This window comes from Catharus ustulatus, chromosome 25 (genome assembly GCF_009819885.2).
Source record: "Catharus ustulatus isolate bCatUst1 chromosome 25, bCatUst1.pri.v2, whole genome shotgun sequence".
NCBI lineage: Eukaryota > Metazoa > Chordata > Aves > Passeriformes > Turdidae > Catharus > Catharus ustulatus.
Window position 1 is genome coordinate 3865771 of NC_046245.1, and position 19052 is coordinate 3884822.

Genomic DNA, 19052 nt, shown 5'->3' on the forward strand with positions numbered 1-19052 from the left:
TTCTTCTCTGTTGACTTTCCCAATATCTTAGAAGTGTTGTGTTGTAGGGAGTGTGAGCAGTGCCCGGGGGTTCATGGGGATGGAAGGAAGACAGTAATTAGGCTGGTTTGTGTATTTGATAGCTCCTGCTCTCCTCCTCACATGCTTATTTCAGCGGCTGGTTAGCAGTCACTTTATTATCATATTGGGCGCCCACGGACAGTTAAATATTTCATGCTCAGAAAGTTGGCCCTGGAGAGCCACTGGGGCAAGATTAAGTGTCCCTCTGAAATTCAGCACCGCAACATTACTGAAACATTCTTTGGGGATGATTCTGTGCTGGGAGAGCCGGGGCTGCAGGAGAGATAAGCTCAGATGAACCATTCTTTGTACTCTGAAAAGGAATTAAAACCCCTGGCGTGATGCTGGGGGTGTGGAGCCGCGTGTGCCGGGTGTGGAAACCCAGGGGAGGGTTGTGCCCCTGCACTGGCTGATGCTCAGCTGCCTCTCCAACCCTGACTCAGAGAGAAAATTATCATCTGGGGAAGAGGGAGGTATTTAGAGATGCTAAGAGCAACGTGAGAATCCATCCCTCAGTCCGTTCTCTCCCTCCCCCTCACTCCCTGCCGGGTCTCAGGGTTGCCAAATAGATATTTTCCTCTGCAGCTGCTTGGGCTGGAGAGGCTTCACTGTTAATTGCCCAGGTCAGTTGTACCATGGCTTAGGGAAAGACTCTGCAGCAGAAGGTTCTTTGGAAGGGCTGGATAATTCCCTGTGCTTTTATCTGAGCTGTTTGCAGCAGACACTCAAAGGGCAGAAGCCTTTGGCACGACTGCATTGGTAGCAGAGGTCAAGTGCTGGGCTGCCTGCACTGCCTCTGCTTCCTCTGCTCAGATGAACCCTCTGAGCTGCTTCCTCCTGCCTGTAAACAAATCCCTCATTTCCCCTGAGGCAGCCCCGGACAAACCCCAGGAGAGGAATCTGCTTTTCCTTCCCCTCATGTTTAGGTGAGGAAATCAGAGAAAGAATGTCAAAAATTCACATCTGTCTGCAATGGGGCAGGTCTCACTTTTTAAAAAGTCTGGCTGGTCATAATAGCAAGGGTGAGATTTAAACATGAATGTAATTCTGTGGTTGTGTGTTGAATTAGTTCCCTGGATGGGATAATGCAGCTGCTCAGAATTGGATGCAACTTGCAGCCTCTGCATTTACCAGTCTAAACCTTGTTGAGCCACCCCTGTTAGCAATGCTTTGGCTTTCCCTCTGTGCTGAGTGGAAACAATGGCAGATTTATATTACTCTATTAATTTTAATGGCCTTTATGCAGGTGACTAAGGAGGGAAGTGATCATGTGCAGCTCTCTGTGGCTCCCAGCTGTACCCAGCAAGCTGAGGACTCTGCCTGCTGGCCTGGCCAGCATTAGGTGTGTCTGTGAAGGGCACAGGAGTTTGGGGAGGGATCTGTGATGTCCCTGGACAGATAAGATGCACAGCAGAGCCTGAGCTGCCCCTGCTCTGGGCTGTGGTGGCTGACTGGGGACAGCAGAAAATCTGCTGCTTGTAAGCCAAGGGTCACGTCCTTGCCCTGGCCGAGCGCTGCCAATGCCCTTTGTTGGAAGTGGAAGGTGGTGCTGGCTTTGCCAGAAGGGTGGGATGGGGAGGGAATGATTCACTTGGCAAAGCTCGTCCCTGTTCCCAGTGGCAGCTCCCCTGCTCCAAGGACCTGGCCCAGAGTGTTGCTTTGTGCTCTGTGCTGTCCAGGAGCCTGTTCAGCCCGTGTCCCATCTGCTCCTGACCTTGTCCCATCTGCTCCTGGCCCCTGCTCCTTGCTGGGAGTGGGAGTGCTGCCCCTGCAGCTACTGTCAGGTGGGACTTCTGTGTGAGCAGGGCAGAGAAACTCCTGCATCAAACATCCAGGTATTGCCCAGGGAGGTGAGGGCTGAAGATGCTCAGTCCTGCTCTGGTGGGAAGCAGAGTGGGGGCAAGGAGGCATGTGAGGGGTAGAGCTCTCAGTCAGCATCAATGTTTGAACCCTTCCAAATCTGTCTGAGGGCTGAAATGATAAATTTGGTTTTCATCATTGGCTCGTGAATATTGAGCAGGTGGGGATGAGTGGGGCAGCAGCAGCTCACAGGGGGTTTGGTACAAAACCTGTATTTACACCTCTGAGGGAGGGGGATCTGGCCCCCAGCCCCACTGCCAGCCCCCTTTTCAGGGCAGATTAACCCGCTTCTGCTCTGCCATCCTGCTCTCTAGAGCAGCTCCACACCCTCCAGCCTGGTTCATGCTCCAGGCTCTGAGCAGGGATGTCTGCAGTCGAGGCCTGGGGCTGCTCTTCTGCCTCACAGGTGTTGGTAAGAAAAACGATCTGTTAAATGATCAAGGCAAAGAACAGGGAAGGCTGCTGGGAATTAGCCTCAGACCTGGCTTCTGACATCCCTTAATATCCCCTGACATCCTCCACTTCCAGCTGCCTGCTACCAAATCATCTGTTCCCATGCTGAATTTGAATTTTTGAGGTTCCAGTATCCATCTCACAGAATGAGGTTGTAGTTCTGTGTTCTGACTTAAATCCTCCTAGGAAGAGATTAAACATCCTTCCAAAAAAATTTAGGGAACTGAATAAAACATGCATGTTACTTTAGGTTTTCTTAGAAGAAAGGAGGTGCACAGTCCACCACATTTTTTTTTTTTCCCCAAATGAATTATTTGAAGAACTAATGGATATTCTGTAGCTAATTATGGCACTGGACATTTCTCTCTGATGAGTAACTGCAGTGATGCTCCCTGTCTCCTGCAAAAGGAATGCTTTGCATCTGAAGTAACCATGGATGTGGTGTTTCACTGGTTCTTGACCTGGTTTGGGGCTGTTGATGTCCCCTAAGGACAGATGCCAGGAGCAGATGGCACATCTGTGGTGCCTTTGGTGCCTTCCACCTCAGCCTTGGAGCTGGGATGCAACTTGGAGGTTGTGGCTGCTGTGGGTGGGTGCCTTTAAACCTGGACTGTTGGGTGCTCCAGTACCCTGTGCAATCAGTGTCTTAATTACAGGCTTACTTTGGAGGATTAACAACATTTGCATTGAAATGTGAAACTTTCTGGAGAGCTTTTGATGCAAAACCTGCCACTGCCTTAAAACAGCCAGGAGTTGAAATTCAGAGCTGCCAGCCAGCACCGTTGAAAGAAAATGCAAATATTCCCCTTGTTACTCAGGAAGAGCTGCTGGGTTTGTGCCTGGTGAAATTGCATGGTGTAAAAGCTCAGGCTCAGCCTCTGCCTCCCAAAATGTTTCATTTTTTTCTCTTGGTTCAGGTGTTCAAATCTCAGCTTACCCTGGGTTTGGCTGGTAGGACCAGGCAGGGTGGCTTGAATTGTCCCCAAGTGTCCCCTGCCCCAAGCAGACCCTCACCCTCAGCTCACATTCCAGTTTCCCCTTTGCCTGAAATAGTTGGAATTCGCTTTTGTCTAGGGCAGGAGCAGTAGTGGGGTCAGTATTTTTGGTCTTGATTTCTGCTAAACAAGCATGGCCATCAAAGTTTTAATCAGCTTAATTATTGGGCTGATTATTCTATTGTCTCCAGATCCCAATGTTTCCTGCTGTTTTTCCTGTGCTAAGGTCAGGAATTCTTACATCATCCCTCATGTCCAATCTCTTCTCTTAGCCCCCAGTGGTGAGATTTCCTCCATCCTGATGAACTTTCTGAAGTGAAAGCTTTTGTGTTTCCAACATTTAAAAATCTGCTGCAGAGGCCCAGCCTGTTGGAATTGTGAGCCAGTGTGGAACTAAGCCAGTCCAAGCCAGTGTAAGACAATTTACTGGTTTTACAGGAAAACCAGTGTGCTGAAAAGCAAATGTAAAGACCAGGCTTTGTTCCAGCAAGTTGGACATGAGAGGGGTGATATTTGTACAGCAGCTCCATCCACCTGTGTGTGTGTTTCTGGGAGCTTCTCAAAGTGTGAGCTCAGTATTTGTGAATCAGAATCTTTTGATTCTCGTGTGAATGATCCGTGCTCTGACGGATGTTTTGGTTATGTAACAGCCTTGTGATCATCGGCGCTTTGGGGACATTTTTGTTTTTTAGGAACAGAAATGTCCGGCCGCAGTGTCCTTACTAAATCCAGTCCTTCATTATGTTCTCTTCCGCTTTACGTCGCATCTTCCAGCACTTCTGAAGCTTTTATTTGAAAAAAAAGTCTTTAAATCTCTCTCTGCAGCCTGGAGCAGCTTCTCTGCTCTGTCCCATAGTCAGAGCCAGCCTTGCTTGGGAGCCTTATGTTGCTTTGGGGTTTGTTAGGATGCAGGAATATGGAGAGACAGTGAATTGATTCAGTGCTTTCTGAATTTCTTTTTTATGGTGACTCAGAGTAGCCGTTGTCCAGTTGTTTCCCTGCTGTGGGCAGATGTGTTGCTGCATTTGGCCGTTCTCTTTATCATATCAGTTGGGTTTTACTGTTCTCAAAACAACATTGATATTTGGAGGGCTGTGATACTGCAGATCCATCATACACTGTTGTGAAATTCAAGTTTATACCATAAGTTCCTTTTGGTACATGTTTGTATTTGTAACTTTGGGATTTGTGCAAAAACACAGACTGCAGAGTGGCGTGAAGCAACAGGCCCTGGTCCCCATCCAAATGAATTTCTCAGAGACCATATTAAGCCAGAAAATGTGTTTGCCTTTATCACTGGCAAACAGTTGCAGAATGATTTGAAATAAATTCAGCAAGTCTCCATGCTTTGTGGAAGGCTGCTGGGGGAGGATGGAGCACAGCAACTCTGGATTCGAGCGCTCAAATGTGCCGTGAACAACTGGCTGGTGCAGTTTAGCTTTGAATTAATAAATGGAGCATTATGTTTTCCAGGCCTCTGGTGTTTGTTATGCTGAGTTCATACAGCCTGGTGTCTTTTGGAGACATGGAATATACTGAGTGCTGAAATATGAGCTGTGTGCTCCATGGGATGGCAGTGGGAGAACAGAAGCTGAAGCATCATAAACTGAACCAGAAGTGGTTTATGGGCTGTCACCAAACTAGAAATGAGATTCATGGCCCAAATCCAAATTTTTCAGGTCTGTACCTGTATTAAGGAGTCAGCAGGTATCATCCCAGATCCCATTCTTGCTCCATCCCTTTCAGACATGCTGGTGGATGCTGCAATCCTGCCATTGTTCTGCTCCAGGATATATCCCAGCTGAGTCTGAGCAGCCTCCCTTCCTCCTTCGGGGGTGCAGTATCAGTCAGCAGTGTGAGGTTTGCTGTGGTATTGGTGCAGAATGGAAGTGTCAGTGATTCTGTGCTGCCCCAGCATCATCTGTTGACTTCATGTGCCCAAAGTTCTCCCCTGGAGTTTAGAGCTGACCTGCTGGGCTGTGATGGGGCTGCTCACATCCTCACTGGGAGGTTTGTTGTGCTCAGGGGCTGCTCAAGGGGGTTTGCTGTGCTCAAAGGGGTTTGAAACTGTAGATGCAGCTTGTTTGGGTGTTGTTTTTTTGCAATTTAAAACCAAATCTGTCCCATCCCCCAGCTGTGAAAGCTTGGAAATAATGAAGTCTTAACTCCTGACTCTCTCCTGGAATTGCAGAAATTTAAAAGACTGATAACCTTTCCACCCAACTTTGTAAGTAGCTTTCAAGACTGAAATCTGCTGCTGGAGCTGCTCTTGTCTGCTGAGGCTGAGCCCCGGGCTCAGGTTATGAACTCTCAGTAATAAGGATTTATAACAGGAATCCTGCTATATTCTTAATTATACTCCTGCTGCAGGGTGTCATTATAGTGCACTAATGCCCTCCATATGGCAGATAGTGTGCACTTGGTTCTGTGTGGTTTTATTTAATTACAGACCTTTATTTGAGTAACTTCACTGCTCAGAGTCTGAGGACTGTGCAGGTACACTGCAGGTCCTCTTCTTGGAGCTCAGGAATCACTGGTGATTTTTAAGATGCCAGTTTTGTAAGGGGCTACAGGAGAAGGAGAAGGCATCAACCCACACAAGGTACAGCTGGCCTGGCACAGAGTGCCAGAGAAGCTGTGGCTACCCCTGGATCCCTGGGAGTGTCCCAGACCAGGTTGGATGGGGCTTGGAGCAGCCTGGGACACTGGAACGTGTCCTGCCCATGGCAGTCAGGGGGACTGGATGAGCTTTAAGGTCCCTTCCAACCCAAACTGTTTGAGGATTCTGTGATTTCAGTTCTCTCAGGGTGACCTTGCTGTGTCCTTGGCAGTCTCTGATGCTGCGTGCGGAGAATGAGAACAAACTTCTGCATTTGCTTTGATGGTGAGTGTAAGGTGAGGGTTTGTGAAACCCCTTTCAGAAAGCTCCAGGAGCATCAGGATGCCTCCAGAACTGGATGAGTGACACCCTGACAGAGTGATGTTCAATCTAGTGCTGTCCAAATGAGGCTCCTACTCTGTGTGTGGGCAGACAGCCCTTGTTTTGTGAAGCTCTTTACTCTGGGGACAAAAGCCCTGGGGATGGTTTCATGGCCCTCAGCATTCCCAGTGGTTTGTGTGCTTCAAACTCCAGCAGAGTCTTGGGGAAGAAAAGGTGAAGAGATCAGCATGGACCCCATGGCTTGGCATCCATCAGGGCAGGGTGTGGAATGGGCTGGCTGTGGAGCAGAGCCTGTGTGCCCTTGGGGACAGGGGGGTCACTGTCCATCTCTGGGTCCCTGCAGCTCCTGCAGGCTGGGATCAGAGAACAGGAGACATCCTGCCCATTTAGGAAGCCATTGGTGCTCCTGCTGTGAGCACTGAGGTGAGGAATTACTGTGCAGCACTCAGGTGTGGAAATGTCTCCTGTCCTGCGCAGGACAGACCTCAGTGTGGCATGAGGCTGGCTTGGCCTCGCTGGCCTGCAAACAAGTGGCTCTTCCTCTGTTAGCAGAACTCTGCTCGGGATGCTTTGTTTGGAATCAGGTTCTGTTTTGGAGTCACTGGCCAGTTGTTATGTTCCCATGGCCGCCTGCCTGCCTGGAAGGGCTCACCCCAGCCTGGACTCTCAGCCCCACCCAGCTCCTTTTTTCAGGGCATTTGTGTCTTTCACCATATGTAGGCAAATGTGCAAATAGATCTGAGAACTCCAGTCCTGGTGACTGCTCCACAGCTCCTTCCAGGCACATTCCTGCTGTGGGGTTAATGAGGGACACTCCTGTGCTTGCAGCCTTTCCTTCTCCCAGAGTACTTCAGCTGGGCAGGAGTTTCTCCTTCCCTGGTGGGGTTTGAGGGCTCACCCTCACTGTCCCAGCATGGTGCATTAGGGATAACAGATATGGTTGTATTAATTTAGAAGGGGGAAGCGTTGTGTGGTTTTATTTCTGTGGCTGTGAAACAAATAAACCATAGAATCCCCACCCCAAACTGACCCCACAGCACAATCAGAGATGGGTACTTGGTGCTTTCAGTGGAAAAATACAGGTTAAGCCAAAACAAATCAGAACTGAGTGTTCAGGCTACAACTAAGTCTGAGCAGCAGCGCTATATTTAAACATGGTATTTTTGTATTTTAATAATTAACCAGTGGGAAAGAACAGCCTAAAACACTCTAGCATAGGCTATTTTCAAGGTATCTTCTCTTCAGCCCCACGTCCATGCTGGAATGCAGCTGAGGAAAGGCTGCACAGGATAGGGATGCTCTAAAGCAGTTCTTCCCTCTCCAGGCTTGTCCTTCCTCTCATTCTTCTTTTTGCAGCCTCCTAGGAGTTAAATCAAGCTGGTCAGCCATAAACCCGTGTTTGTGGCAGTGTGTGAGTCTGTTTGAGGTGTTTGCATTTCGTGGAGAGCCCAGGGCAGGCCAGGATTTCCCTGTGCATTAATGGTAATAGCTGGGACTGTGCGTAACCGTGACCAGCACTTGGCAGAGGAGGCTGTGAAAGGTAATCCTCTGCCACGTGATTGTTTCATTTCCATTCAGTTTTATATAGCACAAGGCAATTCCCTGCTTTTGAGGAAAAGGTCGTGGGTGTTTCAGTGCTTCAGAGGCACCTGCAAGTCCTCAAGGCAGTGTTGGGACTGCAGAGCTGGCAGTGCTGGGGGCTGAGCCTGGACAGCATCAAGTCTCTCAAACTGGGAGAGAGCAGCACAATGGAAACAAAGGAACTTGGCCTCAGAGCTAATTTGCAATTTGAATCCAGCTAGAGATTCCCAGACCAGGTACAAGAGCAGCTCCAGCTCAGTGCCTTGTCCTGAAGCTGGTGGACACCAATCTGCAAAGTTTAACTTTGGAGCTTGAACTGAATTGACCTCAAGACCCAAATTGTGCAGCATTCACTCAGGGTTGCAGCAGTGTCCCAGAAATCCTCTGCAGCTTGGGCTCAGGGCCTGTCCATGGAAGGGAGTAGAACTTCCAGAGCCAGTGCCAGGCCCTTGGTGTTACCTGGGAATGGGGCTGGTTCTGCACCACCCCTGTATTTCCCTCCAGTTCTGTGTGGCCATGATCTCCTGAGGGTACTTGAGGGCACTCTGAAATTAAAAGGTTTTTCTGGAGAGCATTTGTTGCTTTTGGGGTCCAAACCATCTGCTTTGGTGGTTCTTGTTGGAATGAATCCATCAGTTCCAGCATGGGCCACATTTGAGTCCTGGCTCTGTCCAGGGACTGAGGAGCAAAGAATGCTTTTGCCTTAGGACAGGATCCATGTGTCCACTGACTCCAAACCCCTCCTGGAGTTTCTTTTTAGATCATACTTCCCTTTCCTGCTGTATATGCTGAGATTCTGATGGTTTTCCCAGGCTGATTTTCAAATCTCCCAGTAAATGGGCATTAACTGTATTTCAAGCCCAGCAGAGGTGCTCATCCTCATGGTTCTCCAGGGACAGAGGACCCAGATCCTTAATAGCTCTGTTACAGCTCACAGGACTGCCTGGTCCCTGGGGGATTTGACACTGCAAGTGCAGAGTCCCTGCAGGAGGAGGGGCTTCCTGCACATCTGCTTTGGCAGGAGCTTTGTAAGGGTTTATGTTGTTTCACCAAAGCCCCTCTCTGGTGGAGCTCAGCTCCAGACTGCCCCTGAGTGTGCCTGGCAGTCAGATCCAGCCTTTTGCAGCATCCCCAGGAGCTCCTGGGGGATGTTTGGTTGGGGACTCACCAAACACAGCATCACACTGGGAGCCAGGCAGGGCAGAGACAGCCAGGGGTGAAGTCCAGGGAAACTTGGACTCCTTCCCCAAATATGTCCTTAAATGACCAGGAGAAAAAAGTTGAGTAAGAGTTGAGGTTTCTTCCCCCACTCTGTGGCCAGTCACTTTGCATTCAGCAGCAGCCACTCAGAAGTGCCTCACAGGGGTGTTTGCTTGGGAGATTTCCTTCTGGGAGTCTTACTGGAGGCACTTTTTTCTTTTTTTTTTTCTTTTTTTTTCTTTTTTTTCCTACTCTGTTACTGAATGAAGACGGGTAAGCAACCAACCCTGTTTGTGTTACTCTTTGGAAAACAGTGGGGTTCAGTGCTGAGAGTATTGAAGTCTCTGAACTGACCAGCTGAGCTGCAATTTCTCAGGTCTAACCTCTTATAAACTAAACTGGGAATTGTCAGTTCTCTCTTCTGCACCACTGCACTGGAAACCTCAATTTACAAATTCTGCTCAAGAATTGCATGAAAAGTTTTTCATTTAAGGAAGTCTCCTGAAGGTTCACTGGGAATTGCAACCTGCATTAATTTATATTTTTGTGTGTGTGGCAAATGCAGCCATTTCTGTGCAGCTCTTAAGTGGACTCAGACCCATTCCAGCACAGCTTACACCTTTTCTTCCTCATTGCCTGAGGTCTGCCTGGAGCTGTAGACTGTGAATTGCTTGGTCAGAGATGGAGCTGTCTCCTGCCCCCTCTCCTGGGTCTTTCAGGCATTTGCCCATGGTGCTGCTATCCCAAACAATCTGTTTTCAAACCCTTTGGAAGCACCTGCTCTGGTGGGAGCACAGCTCCATGCACAGGATTGGGAAATGTGGTGGTTTAAGAAATAATTCAAACCAAAACAGAAATACCCAACAAAACAGAGTGTGGGGAAGCTGAGCTTGCTGGGGAGGAGTGGGTGACAGCATTGCTGCAGCTTCTCTGCTGGTGTAGGGGGTGTGTGCTGCTGCAGGGTGAGTGAGGAGGTTGGGGCTCCTTCCTTACCCCTAGCCTGTGCTCCAGGGGGATGGTTTTGTTGAAGCTTTTTATTTCCAGGCACTGGCAAGTTGTGGAAGGGAAGGCTCTGCAGAGCCTCAACCTCTGCATGTCCCATCTGAGCCATCCATCCCAACAAAGACCTACCCTGGCAAGGTGTTCAGGATACTCTTCTGGTTCAGAGATACCTTAACATCCTTTCCTGGATTGTTTCAGCTGTCATGTGGGAGGTGAAATCCTGGGCTGCTTTTACCTTTTCCTGAGGCTTTATGAATAATACAACATGTGCTTTTTTTTTACTTCCAGATTGAAAAGATCATGAGTTCCATCGGTGAAGGCATTGACTTTTCCCAGGAGCAGCACAGGATCTCAGGTAGAATACCCAGCATGTGTCTGTCTGTCCTGGCTGTGCTCTGCACACAAACCAGCTGCTGGCTCCTGTGTGTGGGTGTCTTTCACCTGCTTTGGCTCTGGGAGGGAGAGGAATGCCCTGGCACAGGAGAGCAGACCTGAGTTCCCATACAGTGCTCAATGCTACTGCCAGCAGTTTTAATTCTGCACTTCTTGGGAAGATTGCTTTTATTTTCCAGAATGCTGCTGCAGGATTTTCCTCCCAGCTCTTTCCATGAGGGCAGCAGCTCTGCTGAGCAGGGCTGGATGGTGCCAGTGGTAGGTCAGTGTGTGCCATGCTGGCTGTGCCCTTTGCATGTGGTTAATCTGCCAGGTGCCTCAGGGAGGGTGAATCTGCGCATTTCTGAGTGCACAGAGCTGCTGGTGTCGACACTCACTGAACAAGGCTCCTGGAGGACACTTAAAATGTGAATTCCCTTCTCTGCCTTTGAATCGTGAGCAAAAGCAGAACTGAAGCTTGCTGGAGAGCTGCCACCACGAGGGATTGTGTCCTTTTAAATCCTTCACCTCCAAACTGCTGCAGCAGAGCAGCTCTGACTTGGGATGGGCAGCAGCTCCTCCTGATGAGATGCTAATGCAGATCTGCACACACAGCTCACAGGGCTGTGACAGAGCTCACCTCATATCCATTTGTCACTCAGGTTTTTTACTTAGCTGAGGAGGAACCCACTGTTCCCAGTGGGAGTTTAGCCTGATTCAAGCGCTGCATTCCAGGGTTGGGTGGCTTTGCAGAGGAGTTGAAGCTCTGTGTGGGTTTATGCCCTTGCTCTGACAGCCCTCCCTGTGCTGGTCCAGGCTGTGATGGATCAATAGTGCCAGGGAAAGGTCTGACATGGAGGGGAGAGGAAGAGACAGTTCTCCTGCAGACCTGCAGCAGTGCAGGGAGCTCTCAGCAAGATGGGCACCCTGGAGCAGGTGGGCACAGGAGCTGCTGTGTCCTGGAGCTGGGGGTTTTCTCACAGGCTGTGCTCTGTCACACTCAGTTTGGGATCCCTTATGTGCAGATCTTCTGTTTGTGTCTCCTTTCCCTGGAGCAGGCAGAGCTCTGCCAGACCCTGACTGGGAGCTCTCACACATTTGGCTTTTCCTCCACAGGACTTTGTGGGACTGTTGTGCTTCAGGTCATGGTGAATGTGCAGGGAGCTGCAGGGAGCTCCCCAAGTGCTCTCTCATCCTTAAAATGAGTGAGATTTGAGGATATTGAGGCTCGTGACTAGCTTGGGGTCTGGAAAGGTGAAATACCTTGTCTGGCAGCTGCTGTGGGGAGCTGGTTTTTGGAGCTGGTTGTATGAGCAGTTACTCTGTACCTCTGCCTTATATCTGGGTAAGGGCTGGCAAGGCTTTCTTGGAGCTTGAGCAGTCAAGGAGCACCATAATTTTAGGGATGCCAAACTCCACCTGCCCTTTTTCTTAAGGGAGTTTGGCCTTGGAACAGATGTTTGTGTCTCTCTGCACTAAATTTCCATGAGCAGGTGGGGTGATGTTGGTCCAGCACAGCCCACACACCAATTTCATCCATGCAAACTTCACACTAAAGATTGTTACTGAAACAATAACAACTGAAAGCCCCTCCTGAACCCTGGCAGCCTCTTCTTCTCCATGCTGTGGGACTTGAGAAGAGCCTTGAGAAGACACCACAGCTTTGGGAATGCACTCATCATTCCAGCTCTACCCGCTGGTTCTCTCTCCACCAGCAGCAGGCTTCTCAAAGGCAGAATTCCCAAAATGTGGATCATAAGGGGAAGGATGGAGCTGAGAAATAGGAATTTGTTTCAGTCAGAAGTTGTGATCAGGATCTTGCCAGGGGGCACAAGTACTGTGATTCTTCTGTTCTTGTACCATCCTTGTAACACACAGATACCAGGTGTATTTTAGTTTTAGGCATCTTAGTTTTCAGCCTGGGATGTTTTCGGTGTCTGCTCTTCTCTTTTTAAAGGAAACCCCTCCATTCCTTCAGTCCAAATACTTCCCCCTCTTCATTTTGCCATGACTTGAAAGGGTTTTGTAAGCAGAAAACCTGCAGTTGATATCACAGTGGGTTTCCCTTTAAAAAGCAGAACTGTATTTACAAGTGCATGCAGGGCTGAATAGAGTAAGTAATTTCAAAAATTAAATTCAGGAGCTTAGGAGAAGGAGCTGCTGTGGTTTCATTCCCCCTCCCAATACCCTGACAGCTCCCAGGAATGCTGTAGTAGGCAGCAGCACTTCCTCACCTCTCTCATGATAAATTAATTCTGAGCCAGCCACAAATCACTTGGATCTGTCGAAGCAAACCTGTGACATCATTTTTTAAAACCCCCAAGCCGTGTTGTCCATCATCGAGTAAATATTGAGGAGTCAGTGATTTCCACTGGAGAGTTACGGAGCCGCTGCCTCCCTCCCGGGCGGGTGGGAGCACTGGGAGGGGGGAGAGGATGAGGAGAAGGGAGGGACAGCGTGGAGCGTGGGGCTCGCAGCTCAGACAAAGCCGCCGCAGCCGCCGGCGGAGCGCAGGACCGGCGGGGAAAGGATGGAGAGGAGGATGGAGAGCTGGCGAGCGGGAGCTCCTGGCTCTCAGTCCGGGCTTAGCTGCTGCCCCGGAGCATGGGCTGGCTCAGGGAAGGGAGGCAGAAGCTTTTTGTGATCTCGGCGTTGCCGCGTGCGCTGGAGGGACCGGCCGGCGCTCCCAAATACCGGCACAGGAGCAACCCCCGGGAGCAGAGAGCAGGAATTACCCCAGGAATCTGCAGATGACACCGTGAGCTCTGTGTGTGCAGCCATTGCAGCGCAGTGGGGAGGGATGGCTGGAAGGTACCAGTCTGCTTCAGCTGACCTGGAGGTTCAAAGGAAGCAAATGGGGGTCTCCCGATCATCCTTTTCTTTGCATCCATGCTGGAAACAGCCGTGCCAGGGAGCCCGAAAATCTGCCTGTCTTGCATAGCAAATTCCCTGATGAAAATGAGATCTCTGAACTTTTTTTTGATTGTACTTATGATCTTGAGCTTTACTAGAGGAGAGTAACAAGTCATTGGACTCATCCCAGGGGTGAGGGAAGGAAGAGCTCATCTGCCACAGCTTCCATAGGTGCTGGGAGGAATCTCCTTTATCAGAGGCTGAAGGGGAGGTGCCAGGGCATAGCTCGGACTTGAGCTGCTGCAGGAAGAGGAGAGAGTGTGCTTGCATTTGCTTTTTTCCTTTTGCCGTGGCTCAGAAGCAGGGAACCGAAATGCCTCCTTCCTGCAGAGCTGCTCCCTGACTGAGCGAGGGGCTCGACGCGGCGGCTGCGCTCGGCTGAAGAAAATGAAGGAAGGGCAAATCCAGGTGCGTGCCCAACACCTGGCAGGACCAGCAGTGTTGGGTGAGGACCGTCCTGGCTGTGCTGTCACACGGTGCAGTGGGGCTGGGCTCTCTAGGCAGCGTGCTGGAATGCCAAGAGGTCCAGGCAGTGTGCTGGAATGCCAAGTGACCGGATCGCTGCTGGAATGACAGAGCCAGGGCTGCCGGACCTGTGCCTGGGTCCATAACACAGCAACAGCGAGACGAAGCCCCTGCCATGGTGTGCCCCTCTCAGGACTGCTGGGGAGGAAGAGCACAAGCCCTTCCTCTCCGCTGCTGCAGTCTGTGCTTCCTTTGTCTTGCGTGTCTTCCCGCGGACAGCCGCTCTGCCTGGGCTCCTGCTGCTTCCCCGAGCATCCGCCGTGTCCGAGCTGGCTCGGCTGCATGAAGCTGTTTTCTCTCAGGCTGCTCCGTGCTCCCTGCTGAGCCCGTGTCCAGAGGTGTGTGGATGAGAGGACTGGCACAGCTCTGCTCCCTTCCCTCGCACCTGTGACTGCCTGGGAATGCCTCGGGTGGAAGTTTGCTGCTCTCCTCCCGCCCCCTTCCGCTGAGCCGAGGAGTGGATCCGCATCCCCGTGGGGTTGGGCTTCATGTGCTTGCCTGGCGAGGAACTCACAAGCCCTGACAGCAGTGCCTGTGATCTCAGCGCTCCAGCACTGCTCTGAATCTTTGCCCGGGTGAGGAGTTTCTTTTCTGAGTGTGAACTGCGGTACAGATTTGCACCCGGAGCTCGCGGAGGCACTGCGAGCCTGTTGTCCATGCTCTGTGCACACAAGAGGAATTGTCTGCCCGCTGATTTGTTGTACTCTGAGCATAATTTTTTGAGTTTCTTTATGGTAATGACTATGATGTGGCAATGCCATCTGTCCTCCTCAGAGTGCCGCTGCTACCGCCTGAACGGTTTCTCCCTGTTCAAGCGGCTGCCGATTCCTCTCTCGTCAGGTTCGCGGATGCTGGAGCAGAGCGTTGGGGAGTGGCTGGAGTCCATCGGCCTGCAGCAGTACGAGAGCAAGCTGCTCCTGAACGGCTTCGACGATGTTCGCTTCCTGGTGAGTGCCTGGCAGGGATCCTGGCCTCCAGGGGTGGCTTGGCCAAAGCTTCCCGTGTTGCTGATGCGCTGTGTGGGCGCCGGGCAGAGCCGGGTTCTCCCGCCCTGCGTGATGGTCTTGGTTGGGCAGGAGTAGATGAGGGTTATGTTGGGTCTTCACATTTAATTCAGGTGTTACTGGTTTTCTTGCTAAAATTTTGGTAGAAAATTTTATCTGCCCCCTAAATCTTTACTATCCAATTTACTCCAGAAATGGGAACTGAAATTCGCTGGTGTTTTGATGGAGCCCCTGAGCAGTCTGTGCTCTGGGCTGTGAAGGAGGCAGCAGACCTCTTGTTGGAACTGTACTTGCTCAGAGTGTGCAGGCAGTATGCTAATAAGCTTTACCTAATTGCACTGACACTGTTGGCTCTGAAACCTAATGATGATGACATGGTAATGCTCAGGGTTGAGGGGTTTTAATAACCAGTGTCTAGAAACTTAAAGCAGCATGGTGTAAAAATCTGAGAATTTGTGTGGAATGATGGATGAACTGCAAAGAGGGAAAATTGTGGTGCTGCAGGAGAGGTTCTCCCTGCATGGCTTAAAGAAATGCTTTTGAACATGGGCTCCAAGTTTGGCAAATAACAAAAAATGGATGTAAACCTTTGGAAAAGTAATTTTGGCTGATGCAGCATCCTGCCTTGGAATGGGAGTGGTGACATCTTTGGTGCTGGGGACAGTGCAGAGAGGTGACACCAGGAGGATGTGAGCAGGGTGAGGGGTTTGGGAGCACACAGTGGCCTTCATTTGTCAGGAGGGTATGAGGGGCAGCTGGAGAGAGACAGGAATCCAGCACACACCTGAGCAGCATCTGCTGGGCTAATTAAAGGCAGGGTGTAATTATACTTTAAAAAATGACCTGGCCAGGAGAATAAATGTTGTGGGATCTCTCCAGCTGTGCCTCCTGGTCTCCACAGGAGGCAACCAGGCCATTTGCTTTATTTCCTTTCCCTTCCCCTGGTAGGGCCAATGCTTCCCTCCTGAGCTGGGGTTTGCTATGGTTTTCACCCCATGTCTGACCCAGCCAGTCCCTAACCCCAGTGTCCCATCTTGGCCAGGGATGTGTGAGGGTTCAGCATCCCTGTGTGTCCTGGGGCTGTTTGGAGATGGTACAAAAAATTTAAATGAAATAACCTTGTAGATTCTCTTGGGATCCCCTGCTGATGGATCTGTGATCACTGTGGGGTCGGTGGTTGCTCTCACCCAGCAGTTGCAGATAAAACACCTTTCCCTTGCCTGGCCAGGTGTGATGGACCTCACTCAGCTCAGAGCTCCAGTAGCAAAGATCCTTCTGTGTGGTGGTGTTTGGTATGTGGTAGGATTTGCTGTCTTCATGGCTGGACATTTTTCTTCCCTGTCCAGTGCTGGGTGGCTGCTCCCATTGCAGCAGTTGGCTGTTGCTGGATCCATCCAGGGGATGGGACACACATTTTCTCATTCCTCTTAAATTTAAAAGGTAAAATAATTTCACAAAGATTTCCTGCAAACCCCAGCTGATTTCCATTTTGCTGCTTATCTCCTTTCCTAGGGAGTTGACCCTGGCACCCGTGCCAGCCCTGGCTTTAAATCCATTCATTCCAGCCCTGAGAACTCCAAGCTCATACATCAGCTCAGCAGGAAAGTTGAATTATTTAGAATATTTGTGTTCCTTGCCTTCAGTTTCTGGTGTTGGGGGAGCAAAACCTTCAGCTAGAGCACAAGTGAGGAACAAGTGGTTAATTTGGTTCTAGTGGTGTTTTTGATGTTCTTGGATGAATTATTAAAACTGCTGTGAGCGCTGAAGCTGGGCAGAGCAGGGGCTCAGGACACCGAGCTCTGAGTGTTGGGCTGCCCAGTCCCCTTCTTTGCACAGCCATTGCTTTATTGGCTGCCCCTTCCAGTTTCTAACAGAGAATATTCCAAGCTAAAAGTGTTACTTTCCTGGAATTAAACAATTTCTGTGAAAGGCTTAGTCCCTCTTAGGGACTCGCTGAGTTCAAATATTTCAAGGTCCAAAGAACGCCGGGTAATGGTTTGCAAATCACCAGGTGGGTTATGAGGTTAATTAAGTTTTTTAGCCCAAACTAGGAAATTGGAGTCCTTTGATATGAAAACACGTGTTTTCTGTGCAGGATTTTGCATTGCATTGCTCTGCTCAGAAAGCTGCAGGATGTTCTGGCGTGCCAGGATGGTCCCTTTGCTCTGGGGTCCCCAGCTGCCTTTTGGGGGCAAACCAGGAGCTGTGCAGGAGAAGAGTATTCAATGTGCAAATATTGTGCAGCTACAGAGCAAGGCAGTGTCCTAAAAGAACCCTTTAATTACTGAGGAAGATACTCAGCCTGTAGTAGGATGGTTAAGAACAGTCTAACAAGGAGTGTGTCCTGTCCCTGCAGCAGTGTGAGAGCTGCTGTGTGCAGGTACTGGGGTGCTTGGTGCTGTTCTTCACTGGAGAACCAGGGTTTAAAGTGCCCTGTTTGCCCTGGGTTGTAACAGACACAAACTGGGGGTACTGGGCTTGCTGGTGCCCTGATGGCCTGTACTGCAGCCAGGTCTGGTTTCAGGAATTTTTGATTCCCTGGATATTTTCAGTTGGCTCCTGTGTTAATCTTTGCCCCATGTCACCAGAGCCTTTACCCCCCAGGTAAAGGGAAATGATTCATGAGCACACTGTGTGTAAAGGGAGTTTGAAAAGTGCTCTGTAAATATATTTGGCTTCTTAATTAGATGTTAATATAGGAAGGCAGAAACATGTGTTGTTTCCAAAAATAATAATTCCGTTATTTTCAGAACTCCAGGAACTGAGGATTAGGGGATTAGCCGTGCTCCAGCCACGTGCCGGCCTCACTGGACAGGCTGCAGCTGGAGTGGCAGCAGGGAGGGGGGTGAGGGTCCTGCTCCTCTCAGGGTCTGCTGACCAACAGCTGAGAGGGGCTCAGGGGACCCACAGCCCCTGCAGGTGACAGTGAGAGCCACGAGTGTCTCACAGGCTGTGCTGTGGAAGGAAAAGGTGCTCTGGAGTCTCCTCTCCTCTCCTGGGATTTCCAGCTCTGCATCTGGGACAAAGCTGATCTTGATGAAGCCTTGGCTTCTCTCAGGGGTGGGTATCAAGGCACAAGTCAGCTGGGTTATTGGGACATGGATGTGACGTGACATCGGAGCGCCCTCATCCGTGTATGTGTTCCTGGGAAGGGACCAAGGTCTACACAGATCTTGGATTGTGTAATCTTTTGGCTTGGTTGAGGAAAGAAAGGGGTGATAAAAGATGGATTTAGGTAGCTTAGCTTTTCAAAACACTGACATTCTCTTCCCACATCTGCGTGTTGGGCCACATCACTGTGTCTGCAGAAATTCTTCTACTCCTTTCAAGTTGCCTACAGTAACCACACTGTTTATGGGCATGGCAAGAGGCTTTCCCTGTTACTCTGCCACTCTGGACACAAACCCCACTGTCCAAGACAGCAGCTTCTTTCCCTCACCCTCTGCATTGCCACCAAGTGACCTTCATGGCCAGCACCACTGCCACGGGGCAGTCAGGCTGGGACACTCAGCTGCTGCTTTTCATATGGAGCTGGAATTGGGCAGCAGCCTGTGCTGGCAGCTGGGATTAGGAACAGCTCAAGTGGAGATAGTGCTTCCAATCCTCCTGCTCTGCTCCACAGCCCGCTGGGATTCCTTCATCAGAAGGGAAAGTTTATTTGTGCGGTGGGTGAACACAACCGAGGCGAAGCTGCTGGCAGTGGCTGTGCTGTCCTTGACTTAGCAGAAATACAGCTCTGCAAGTAGGATAAAAGCCTCAGCAGCATTGCCTGCCAAATGTGAGCAGCTCCAGTGAAGCAGGAATGCCCACCCCAGCACCCGGGAGGAGCAGCACTGCTGCCTCCCACGTGGAGGAACGCGGCCCCGTGGCGTGCACTGAGTTCTGGAGCCTCATTGCCTCATCCCTCACCAGAGGAGGGGAATGAAAGGTCACATCACAAAACTGCAGCAGTGAGTGAGAAGTGTCATCCAGAAAAGTGCACAATAAATGCACTTAATTGTCCCTGGTGGGCAATGAGCTGGGAGAGCAGGGAAAATGTCACAGGAATATGGACCAGGAGGGATTCTCTGCTCCTGGAGCTTGGCCCCATCGGGTCTGCCGTGCTCACCAGTGCATCTGCCACAGATTCCCCTTTCAGGAAGTCCA

General features: G+C 50.4%; 1 protein-coding gene across 8 annotated transcripts in view; it reads left to right on the plus strand.

The window, feature by feature from the left end:
• Positions 1-19052, plus strand: part of ANKS1A (ankyrin repeat and sterile alpha motif domain containing 1A) — a 76474-nt gene that overhangs the window by 39462 nt on the left and 17960 nt on the right. For all 8 annotated transcript variants that reach the window (XM_033079993.1, XM_033079994.1, XM_033079995.1 and 5 more), the window contains 2 exons: positions 10381-10447; positions 14743-14849. In XM_033079993.1, the coding sequence (XP_032935884.1) occupies positions 10381-10447; positions 14743-14849 (174 nt within the window). The remainder of the gene's footprint in view (positions 1-10380; positions 10448-14742; positions 14850-19052) is intronic.